We start from the raw sequence: 13,210 nt of genomic DNA, 5'->3' as shown, positions 1-13,210 counted from the left end.
TACGCTAGGATGAACATTTAATTTCCATCGTCTATCTAAACATTCAATAGGGTTTTCTCTAGGTTGATAGGGTAATACACTTCATTATAGACAACAAAAATGCAACCCTAACTAACCTATCACTTCCCATAGATTAACGAACAATTTCATGCCATATATTGCAATTAACCCTAAGAATTTGTTACAGAAAGACTCGAAGACGAGAAAAACAAGAATGCAGGCAGTTGAACTATTGTCGACATCTTTCTGTTATGTGTTGTAACCACCAGAGCTTCATCGTTGACCATTCACCTGTATATATAAAGAAAAATGAATGTAAGAATCACATAGTGAAAAGACGAGAGAGAGCAAGGCATTCATTCTATAATAACTTTGAAAAAGAAGTAATAAAAGAGACCCTCTCGATTTGCACAATGGACGTAGGCCTTTGGCCGAACCACTTAAACTCCTGTGTTCTTTCTTTCTAACTCTAAGATCGTTTAGCATGTACTAAAGTATCGTTTATACGATCATGTAGTTGCTATCGCATTTTGTACTCGATCGTTTAGCTACGCTTCCAATCGTCTATACGATCGTTTAGCTCTTCAACTGTCGTCTACACGATCGTCTAGCGCTTCGTCCCATCGTTTAGTTTTTGGAGCTTCGTCTACATGATTAAGCTGCCATCTGGTAAACGACAGAAGAGTTTCAAGCCTCGTGCATACATCCTCCCCTGACTCTTGAATTGTTCTTAACCATTAATTATAAATAATTAGTGATTGTGAAAGTGAAGATCATAGTCATCTGGGACAACAAGTGGTATCAAAGCTCAGTGAACAATTCAAGATAGATCCAAGATTTGAAATCTTGCATATTTCGAAGCAGATTAGTGAATCATGAACATCAAGAATGGCAACTACCAGATATGAAATTGAGAAATTCGATAGTAAGACAGACTTTGAACTATGGAAAGTGAAGATTAAAGTAGTCTTGGGACAACAGAAGGCTCTACTGGCCATTACGGACCCTGCAAAGTACCCTGAAACACTCACTGAGGCAGAGAAAGAGACAATTGAAGTAAACGCGTGTGGAACCATTGTCTTGAATGTAACAGACAATGTTTTGAGGCAGGTTATAAACCAGCCTACTGCCTATGCCCTTTGGAATAAACTAAATGAGATATATCTCAACAAAGACTTGTCCAACAAAGCTTTCTTACGGGAAAGATTCTTCACCTACAAGATGGATGCAGCAAAGTCCCTCACGGATATTCTGAATGAGTTCAAGAGACTGTCTTCTGAATTCAGATCAATAGGATACAATATTGGGGAAGAGAACGAGGCTTTCATATTGCTAAATTCTCTACCAGAATCTTTCAAAGATGCCAAGACAGCCATAAAATATGGTAGAGAAAGAATAACAACAGAAGCAATCATATCAGCAGTAAGAGTCAGAGAACTTGAGTTACAAATGAGTAAGAAAGGTCAACAAGAAGGTGAAGGCTTGTTTTCAAAGGGGAAAAACAAGAATAGCAGGAAGGGGAAATAGAATGGAGGTGATAAGTCTAAGATTAAGTGCCATTTTTGTCACAAAATGGGGCACAGAAAAAAGGATTACTATGCCTTGAAGAGGAAACCGAACCAATAGAACAAGGGTGGAAAATAGACTGAGGCTGCTGTAGGGGAGAATTCCCTTGTCTATTCAGATGCATTGGCTGCTATTGAAGAAGGTGGAGACCAAAATACTATGGAGCCCCAGGACTGGGTGTTAGATTCTGGTTTTTCAGTCCATATGACACCATCTAAGGGATGGTTTTGTTGGGGCTGATGCCCTAAACTCTCGTTGGGTTCTGTAGTTTGTAAACACAGTACTGAATAAACACTTGTGATGTAATAATATATAATATTTTTCTTCACATTTGTCTATGGAACATTAGATGTTTTAATTGTTTTACCACAAACCAATAGACTAAGATCTCTGGTTGTCATTGTAACTTAAGCATGTATGTGGTGACATACAGGTGGATCATGTCTTAAGTGATAACCAAAATGGTCTGTAGTATATGAATATAAGAGGGAAACCTTATCCTGGTAACGCTACGGATGCGACCCATTTTGTAGAATAGTTACAAGTGTTGTGACTTGCTACAGATGGTCTAATCCTGATCATTCATGTAGAGACATGCGAGTGGGGCATCCTATACAAACAAGTTTGTATAAGACCGGACCACAAAGTGTTATAGTCTTATTATATAACGCCGTTTATGATAGGGACTTTACTTCACTAGGATGACTATAGGTAATATGACCTCAATCCTGAGTGAGTTGGAAACTTTTTTCTTTGAAGGCGGTTCTTTGATTTGCATGGGTGCGAGTGGCCAAATCGCCGACTCAAACCTACCACTTTGGGAATTTGTCTGATTTAAGAGTTGGGAACTCAGTTACACAAGATGGAATTCACTCATTTTCTGAAGCAGAGGTAAGTAGATAGATTGCTCCCTTAAGGGTTTATTCTAGGGCTTGAACGATGTGGCGCTACACACCTTCTCATGACCCAAGAGGTGTCTACTCATAGTAGAACTATGAAATATTGTTCATTAGAGGGATCAGTGGTACTTAAGAAGTTAGATATAACTACAGGGACAAAACAATAAATTGGCCCAACTGTACTTACGAGCATCTGTGAAGGTTATCGTACTGTTGACTGGTTATATCCCAGGACACAAAAATATATTTGTGGTGAGAAGAGTGCAGCTGCCGGTCTTTAGTGGCGTGCCCAGTAGTTAACGGATGGTGGATCTTGTGGCTAAAGAGTTTAGTCAGCTATTCACATACCGTTAGAGCTTCAAACTAAAGGTCCATAAGGTCCCTTTGGTAGCTCAATGAATTCAAGTTCAGAATCAGTTTTTGGGTCAATTTGAAGTGTTCAAATTGACGAGAGAGAGTTTGATTATATATGATATGATTAAACTGGTTCAGTTATATATGATATAATAGACATGATGTATGAGATACGTTAATTGGAGGAATTTGATGTAAATATGATTTATATCAAGTAAAGGAGAAAAGAACTATAGTTTAAATGTTGCATATGATGTGATATTAAAACTATAAGTTATAAATATAATATGATAAGTTAGTTATTATATTTATTTATAATTAAAACAATTATGAGATAATTGTTGGCGGTTTTCTCTTTAACCGTGCATGAAAGTTGGAGGTTGCATTCAATTTTCATAACTGAAAGCATAAAATGAAAATAGTTTTCATTTTGCTAGAGAATTGTATAATCGCTTCACAAGTTGTATACTTCCTATCGTTTAGCTAACAAAAGCCTACATGATAGCTCAAGTGTGTTTCCTAAACGATCGTGTAACTTTTACTAAGCGATCGCGTGCGAGAGCGAGATTCACTTATCGATCGTGTAAACGATCAAGACACATTACCTAAATGATCATATACCTTTTACTAAACGATCAAGTACAAGTCCAAACGATCGACTCTAAACTCTCCCACTTGCTTGGTCGTTGAATACGATCGTTCTTTCCTCCTTCCATCTACCAAATCCAACAGAGCCCATACCTCCTGGATTCTCACTCCAAGAATACCAAGGTCACTGAGTGGTGGTGCCCCAGTTGTTGCTTGTTTGTGTAGAAGACTGTTCATTTGCTGAACGAGAGCAAGAGATTTGGGTAGACAATCACAACAACAGCGAGCGGTACTGTTCTTGACGAGAGCGAGAGATAAACAGAGGAAGAGTTTTTCAAAGGTGAGTCTCTTATTTCTTTGTATGTAACTTATTGAAAGCATACCGTAATTTATTCTGAAATGCATAACTTATATGTATGTTTGTATGTTTGTGAATGCTTGTAATTCTGTCACAATGAATTTAGAACAATCTTGCTTCCGCTCATACGTACTCTTTGATAAGAGTTCCTTCACCTACTTCCAAATATCTTGGCCCAAACAACCTCTAAAACGTTGAGCTTACTAAGCACAATTCAACTCAGTGATCATTCTACAACATGCTTTGTTTAAAGATTAAATTAAAAAAGTAACCTGTAAATAATTAAAGTAAATGCATTGCAAACTTTTGTGTTGATGTGACAAATAATGTTCTTACTTTAAAAAAAGAAGCCACCTAAACAGAGACGTGATCATTGCATTGTCTTGTCTAAACTGTCTTTTCTTTTCTTTTCTTTTTTTTCTTTTTTTTTCAATATATTAAATCATATTGCAACCGTGGTTTAATGGAGTTGTTAAATCAAGCAAAAGCAGAGTGTTCTTCTTCTTCTCTTAACTTATGCTCTGCCATGGCTTCTGTCCGCCAACTTCTTTTCTTCTTCTCTTCACTTATGCTCTCCCTTAAGATCAAATGGCCAATAAACTCAAAGCAAGTTCCATTTGATAATTATTCGATTTTTTGTTTTTTGTTTTTTAAAACTGTACTTATTTTAATTTCTTACTATTTCTTTATAACGATTTTCATCTTACCTAAACTTTATTTTTTATTTTCATATGTAATAATGCAAATGCACATTCTGATTTTGGGATGTGTATGTCTAAACATTTTTTCTTTTCCCTGTTTTGTAGGTCATCGTTTGTTAGAGTGCAAGAATTGAAATAGAATGTTTTTGGCTTTCATGGCGTTCTAACTAAATAAAGCAAAATCAAAGTAAAGCAATAATTATATATTTTACTCAAAGCTTGAGCTATCTCTGTCACGGTGGCGGTCAACTCTTCCTCCTTGCTCCTCTCCCATGTTTCGGCTCTATCCAAAATCCTCGAGATAATCAACGTCATATTATTATTGTCAATATATTTAGATTGACTTCCTAATTAGGAGTTTTTTTTTTTAATATTGTGATTAGGAAAATAAAGTGGTTCTGAAATTATTTAGAAATCTATGATTATTTTGGAGTTTTCGAGGCGGAGATTTTGTTTAAAATATTTTGTCGAGGGTTCCTGTCGAAAATTAAAGAAGAGATCGAGGGTTTGACCCTCGACCTAAAGAAAATTAAAGAATCGTTTAGTAATTATACACGATCGCACACAATCGTTTAGTAAAATTACTATGCAATCGTTTAGTAATTCTTTATTAACGTAACAATACGTGCAAACTTCCAGAAAGAATAAGTGAACGATGAACAACTTCTTTATTAGACGATAGGAATTAAAAAAGATTAATCGGTCGCTTATGAGATGCTAAACGATCGTTTACAATCTCTCCACGATCGCTCAGTATGACTAAACGATCGCTTACTAAATCCTCTGCGATCGGCCACAAACTCCTACACGATCGCTTAACTATTACTATTACACGATCGCCTTCTCAGAACCTATACGATCGCATACCTTTTACTATAACGATCCGTATATCAGTGCTACACGATCGTTGAGCTTTACTATACGATCGCCTAGTGGAAGTAAACGATGAGCGGTACGCTGCGATGGCCTCTCCGCGACAGCGTTTTTTCGAACTCCCACTCTCGAGAGTTCTCTTTCCTCACTACACGATCGCCCACAAACTCCTACACCGATCGCTTAGCTATTACAATTAGACGATCGCCTTCTCAAAACCTATACGATCGCCTACTTTTACTATACGATCGTATACCAAGTGCTACATGATCACTAAGCTTACTACGCGATCATTAAGCTTTACTACACGATCGCCTAGTGAAGGTGTGTTTCATGTGAGACTGGACGTCATAGTCTCAATGCCAAAGGAGGAAATGTTCAATATTGAGGCTAAACAGGTTCGAGCGGTATTGTTCATATAACAAGTGGCAAGCGTTCAACATTCCAAAGCTCGCATTTTATGGCCGTTTTGTTCACATTTTAACAATGAACTACAAAGGACTTTTATTGAGGACTACTATAAATTGTCAAACGTATGCTGAATGTTATTCTCCTCAATTTTCAACCTGTATCGCATGAAGATATTGGATCACGTACTCTAATATGTCCGTCTACAATCCTAATCCATCGTTGTTGAGAAAAACCTGGTAGACCAAAAAGTTCACGTTAATCACAACGAGATGGATTGGATAGAACCAGTCACTCGACAGCGATGTAGATTTTGTAATTTATGCCTAGCCATAATGCGAATGAAGTTGTCCTCGTTACCTAAGATGGGCCTCCCAGATAGTTAGTGATGAGAAATAATATTTTTTTTTATATATTTCATTTTATTGTACATACATTTTTTATTATAACTTATTGTATATTTCAATTTTTTTATTAATAATTTATTGGTATATTCAATTTTTTTTATTATAATTTATTGTATATTCAATTTTTCATTATAATTTATTGTATAATTCAAATTTTTTATTGTAATCTAGTAAAGTTGTAACATATTTTTTAATTGAGAAATAAATACTTCTTTTATCATGTATATTTAATTAAGTGTAGATACTTTTATTGTATATTCAATTTTTTTTATTATAATTTATAAAGTTGTACATTATTCTTTTAATTAAGTTGTATATTATTTAATTGAGAAATAAATAATCTTTTTATCATGTATATTTAATTAAGTGTATATACTTTTATTGTATATTCAATTTTTTTATTATAATTTATAAAGTTGTACATTATTATTTTAATTAAGTTGTACATTATTTAATTTAGTTAATTAAGTTGTACATTATTATTCTAATTGAGAAATAAATATTTTCTTTCTTTCAGATCATGACTTTAAACCCAGGACCAGTTGATCCCGATGTTTTGTACGACCAGTCCATTCATCGATCATCTGTTGTATGGCGAGATCGTAATACTGGAGAAATATCTTGCAGGTATCGAGAGGCAGTTCTCCAGCGCACTATCCCACTCCACCCTCGAATACTACCGCTACTGCGCACATCTGGATACTATGGGGTTGCCAGATTAGAATTTATTTAGTTCGCATACATTTCATATGTCTGTTGGAGAGTGCATTATCACTCTACAAGATATAGAAGTGTTGTTGGAGTTACCTGTTGACGGTGAGCCGGTCATTGGAGTGATGTATGATGACTGGTCACAGGTTTGTTAACTGTACCCTGGTATGACCCCACCTGCCGACAAAATTAAAGGATCGAGGTTAAGTTTGATATGGTTAGGAACACAATTCCGTGAGCTCGCAGATGATGCAGACGAGGAAACCGTCATAAGTTATGCGCGAGCATATATACTACAAATGATGGGTGAAAGTCTGTTTTCCGACAAATTAAGTCATTTTGTTTATTTGATGTTCCTGCCACTATTAGCTAACCTTTATGATGCGGGACGGTATTTGTGGGGTGGAGCATGGTTGGCATGGTTGTATAGACAACTATGCAAAGCAACAAGATCTGAGGTTCGTGAGATAGCTGGACGAGCCTACGGTTCTCGATATGTTATTTTAATTCAATTTAATTTTTATATCACTGATCTAGTTAATTTAGAATCTAAATTATCAATTTAAAAATTTTGGTGGAGAGACAAATTTTGTGTGACTGGGACAGCCACACATGTAGTCAGTCAGTACAGATACATGTTTGATCTGCTTCAATCAGGTACATTACATTGAACCTAATTGATTATTTTATACACATTTTTATTGTATTTGTCTCTAATGTTCTCCAATATAATATTTTGTGTTTTCAGATTATTTGGGAGCCGTACAAAATTATTATGCATACTTTGTCCAATTTCTATACGAATGGTCAAAACGCGGACGATGAGTCCTCCCATATGTTTTCACGTTTGTGAGTGGCATCTTCCTGACAGGGTGATGAGATAATTCGATTTTCAGTAGCATGTCCCATCGCCTTGTAATACTGAACCCCTACTGAATGATATCAACTTAATGACTGTAAATTGGTCCGAAAATGTTGCACATTTGGTAGTGCGATGGCACTATCGTGCAAATTTTATTGCAGTGGGGGTTTCTATTAAACAATTTGACAGGGATGTCATTTAAAGACTACATTCATTGGTATAATTATATCACAAGGCGCTACATCACTCGTCCGGAGCAGATGTGGGTCATCTGGTAAATGAATGAATATTATCTAATTATTTTTAATTTAAATTTATTTTAAATATTATCTAATTGTTTTATAATTCATAGAGATCGACATAATAGTAGACTTCCGTGATGTTGCGAAATGATCCGAACCCAGGTTCTTGCTAATATGTAGTGAACAACCAAAGCTATATGAAAGGAGATACATTATAATGTACGATATACCTATTGTTCCTCCATCAGCTCCTAGACGTAAAGGACCTGTTCGGGAAGAGGATGAGTTTGAAGAGGTTGTCCATAATGTGGAAGAGTTTGCCCCCTATGATGCAGACGCAAAGTAAAACTGGTTATGTCAGTCTGATGATGATATGGCCCAGAATTTGGTTCAGGACATTATGGACTCAAAGCTGGTCCTTCGTCCTTCATACGTGCATGGACATAGTCGGGGTCGTGGAGAGCATAATGAATATATATATCATGAAGTGCCTGCAGAATAGCCAAGCAACATAAGAAGAACAACAACAACCTCAAGTTCGAAGTCGACGACGACAACCAGCTCGAAATCGACGACGTTCGCCTTGTGGAATACATTTTATTTTTGGTAAATTATTTTTAATATAAATGAGATATTTAATTACACTTTTTTATTTTTATGAGATATTATTTTTTTAAATTTTCTATTTTAGAGTTTAAGTTATATAAAAAATAATAAATAATAAAATATTTTTAGAAATTTGTTTTTATAAAATAGAAATTAAAAAAAAAAAAACAAAGGTCGAATGTTGAACCTAGTTCGAATTTCAACTATCTCGACATATAGAATAATAAAAAAACAACCAATTTATAAAATGAAAAATTATTAAAAAAGAAAAAAAGAAAAAAAAAAAAAAAAAAGGTAAAGGTCGAATGTTGAAAATTCGACCAAACACCCGACTTATTGAAAAAAAAAACAACAAATATTTTTTTAAATAATTTCAAAAACTACAATATTTTTATAAATGGTTTTGAAAAGCTACTATATTATTTTGATTTTCCCTTCTAATTGACCTCCAAACAATATATATATATATATATATATATTATTATATAGATATATTATATATATATGGGCACTTAATAATCTTTTAAAACGTTAAAGTCAAACAGCTTTCGCATCTAAATGCCTCAAGTTTAAATTTGTTATTCATATTTTCATTATTTTTAGTTAAATATAAAGTTTGAATATATGTGACCTCTTGCTCTCTGTTCTTATATTAAACTACCAAAACAATTCAAAAGTTTAAATAAATGAATAGTGGTATACTCATTTTTTTTAATTAACTCCTATTTTGGTTATTCTACTTTATTTTGTTTATTTTTATCCTTATAATACTTTCAAAATATATCAACTTTGGTCTAAGGGCACAGCAAGAAAGTTTCTTATCAGGTGGAAGAATTTTACAATTTAATTTTTTATATATAAAATTTTGAAAATTTTGGGCAAAGTAAAAAAAAAACAAAAAACAAAACAAAACTTAAGGTTAAAATAACTTTTTAGTCTTGTGGTTACTTCCGGAGATTCATTTCACTTTAGTATATATAGGCTTTATTTTCAATGTTTAGTATGAAATCTGATTTTCTCTCTTTTTATTATTCTAATTTTACTTTCATTGATGTTCCAATATGTATATTAATAATATATCTGATAATTTTATGTTGATACATCAATTAATTGATATAGTTTATAGGGGTATATTAGTCAACTTATATATACTTTGTATTTGGTATATGAATAAACTAATTAGATGCCAAATTCATCCATCAATAAGTGCCAGTGCACTAGTTATTATTCCTAGCCTTAATTTGAATACTTATTCATTTGAAAATAAAAAGTATTATTTTTCTAGTACATTATTATCAACTTATAATGATTCAATTATTTCGTTGGTAGCCATTCTAAATGAATATTGATTAAACTATTGATACACGAATGTGATCTGACATTTGAACTTCAGTTTTGACGGACTTGTTGACTATTGATATACTTGAACAAATATATTTTTAAGAAGCATTGATATATACTTAAAATGAATCGTGAATTAATGTTGATATATTTACTAAAACATAAATCAATGTTATACTTAAAATTTTATTTAGAATAAATGTTGATCTACTACTGATACACTAATGCTATACTCTAAATTAGTTTAAATGAGTGCTGATAAACTACTGATACACTAATAATATACTTGAAATCACATTTGAATGAGTGCTCATATATTGATACACTATCAATATATTTGAATTAGTATTGATATACTATGGATACATCAATGTTATACTTAAAATAAATTTAGAATAAGAGTTGATATACTACTGAAGCACTTAATTTTTAATTACTTCTGATGTATTATTGATATATGATTTTTAATATTCTAAATTAATTTTGAATGAGGTGTTCATAAAATACTGTACGCACCAATGTAATACTTCTTATCACATTTTTTAGGAATGATGATCTACCTATCAATACACTTACAATATATTTGAAAGTGCAATTTTTTAATCAATACTGATATACAATTAAAATATCAACGTTATACTTTTAAGTATATCATCCTAAATGATAGACTTCATATTTGGTAAATCAACAATAATATTATTATCAATATACTTTAATCACTACAAGAATTTTGGACTTTAATGTCGGTTGAAAAAAGTGAAATCAAATGTATAATGTCGGTTTAAAAAAATGGATCTTTAATGTCAGTTTTAAACCGACATTGAAGATGGGTTACAATGTTGATTTAAAACCGACATTAAAGACCTCTCATTTATTTATTTTTTACTATATCTCCTTTCAAAAAGAAAAAAGGTGAACTATATCAAATTTTTTCTTCTTTCAAAATTGTATATGATTTTGATGTTATACTATCGCGTTAAATTGGGTACGTCAATGGTATAATTAATATATTAGATACAGAATATGTTAGTTTAATCACTTTGTTATATACTAAATATTAAGTATTATATGAATTGTATAAAGGGTATTCTTCGTGGTTTGTATATCCACTATAAGAATTCTGGGCTTTAATATCGGTTGACAACCTACATTAAAGATAGTATTATTAAAATCCTTTAATGTCGGTTTTATGACAACCAACATTAAAGGGTTTTAATAACACTATCTTTAATGTTGGTTGTCAACCGACATTAAAGCCCTTTAATATCGTTTGTCAACTGAAGCCCAGAATCCGTGTTTAATACATTATTTATCAACCCATCTACACTCACAATCATTTCTAATGTATGTGGATGTTGTATCATTAATCTCAATAGATGTATCAACATTGGGCATTCTTTACATACCTCCATACCACACTCTTATAGCATATCTCCTATTTCATCTTCATAAAAATCATCTTCAATTGTTCGTTGTGGAGATGTTAAAACAATTGAACAACTCGAATTTATGGGGTCTTTTATATAGAAGACTTGTTTTGCTTGAGAGGCCAAAATAAATGGGTCTGATTTATGTCCAATACGATTGAGGTCCACAATAATAAACCCAAACTCGTCTATTTTGACTCCATTTCTATTCTCAACCCAATTACATTTGAATAAAATAAATGATAATCCATGATAGTCAAGCTCCCATATTTCTTGTATTATACCATAAAAGATCATATCTGACATGACGAGGCTTTTGTCCTTAGCACTAGAGACTTGCATTGTAGTAGTCGTTATACTAACTCCACTATTTTGAACCCTCCTAATATCATCGCGATTCTTTGTGTGATAGTAGTAACCATTGACCACGTAACCAAAATATTTTGCTACAGTTGGACAAGGTCCATTAGTTATCCATCTTAAAGAAGGTGATATGGAATATTTTAGAACTTCGAGAGCTAGTGCAACCTACGATATATTTTATAATAGTTTAGTAGTTAACATTTAATTATACATCAAATAGTAGGCCTCTAGAGATCACTCGTATGGACAACCTCCAACTGAATTTATGATTATGCTCTTCTTGAAGCCACTTTCTACTTTTATTTTTATCAGAATTGAGCTTAGACAAAATATCCATATGTTTCCTATTATAAATGACAAAGTTAGTAGATTATTGAATAATCAAGTAACCTAAAACGAGAATAAGATGGAGATCTACATACTCGGTGTAAGAAAGCATATGATTTACATTTTGAATGACATAAAGATGAGCTTGATCCAACTCATCCTTACTCGGTCAGATAAAAGAAGCAGCTGACAATGCTCTATCAATGTTTGAGTTCGCTTTCTTTGTTGATGAGTTTAGCACAATAGAATTAATACCAGATACAAATTCAGAACAAAACTCTATAGTCTCTTTGAAAATATAATTTTCTCCAACACATCCTTCTGGTCAATTTCTATTTCGTACATAAATTTTCAACGCTTTCATGTATCGTTCAAAAGGATACATTCATCTCAAACAAACAAGTCCACAAAACTCAACTTCTCATACGAGATGCACTACAAGGTGTACGATTATTGTGAAGAATGGTGGTGAAAAATACTTCTCTAAGAGACATAGAGTGACAACTATATCCTCTTGTATATACTTTAACTGAGATGAATCGATCGCTTTGCAACATATAGCATTAAAGAAGTAGCATAGGCGAGTAATTGCAAGTCTTACATGTTTGGGTAAAATATCACGAATGGCTACGGTAATAATTGTTGCATAAGAATGTGATGGTCATCGACTTAAGTCTGTAAAGTTTCAAATCTATGAGTGACACTAAAATTTGAATTTCGATGAATAGTCTTCAAGTACTTTTATTTCTGATAGTAACTTACAAAAGCTCAATTTCTCAGCTCGTGTTAATGTATAACATACGGGAGGTAAAAGACTTTTTTTTCTCCTACTTGAGGGGCTAACTCTAATCTAATGTTCAATTCTACCAAATCTAATCGAGTTTTTATGTCATCCTTCATTTTCTGGTTAATCCTATGAATCGCTAATCGGATCGGCAACTGGTAACAGGCTTACCAGGAATATCAAGCAATGTGCCAATAAGATTTGCACATACATTCTTTTTAATGTGCATCACGTCTAAACAATGTCGCACGTTAAGATACTTTTAGTATTCTTACTAAAAAAGAATAGATTTTTTCTTCCAATAAGTTGAAGGGCTATCTCCACTCTTCTTTTCCTTGAGAGTTTTCCTACCAAATGAATATTGATACGTACTTGTTTCTGCAAGAATTTCTT

At 33.0% G+C, this 13,210-nt stretch overlaps 1 protein-coding gene across 1 annotated transcript; it reads left to right on the top strand.

The window, feature by feature from the left end:
* The first annotated feature begins 888 nt into the window (after positions 1-888).
* LOC120079747 lies at positions 889-1,527 on the top strand. The gene has a single exon (XM_039034115.1). The coding sequence runs from the start codon at positions 889-891 to the stop codon at positions 1,525-1,527; it is 639 nt and encodes a 212-aa protein (XP_038890043.1).
* Positions 1,528-13,210: the final 11,683 nt, after the last annotated feature.

Source organism: Benincasa hispida, chromosome 1, assembly GCF_009727055.1.
Source record: "Benincasa hispida cultivar B227 chromosome 1, ASM972705v1, whole genome shotgun sequence".
NCBI classification, from domain to species: Eukaryota; Viridiplantae; Streptophyta; class Magnoliopsida; order Cucurbitales; family Cucurbitaceae; genus Benincasa; species Benincasa hispida.
This window is presented reverse-complemented; position numbering and strand designations above follow the sequence as displayed.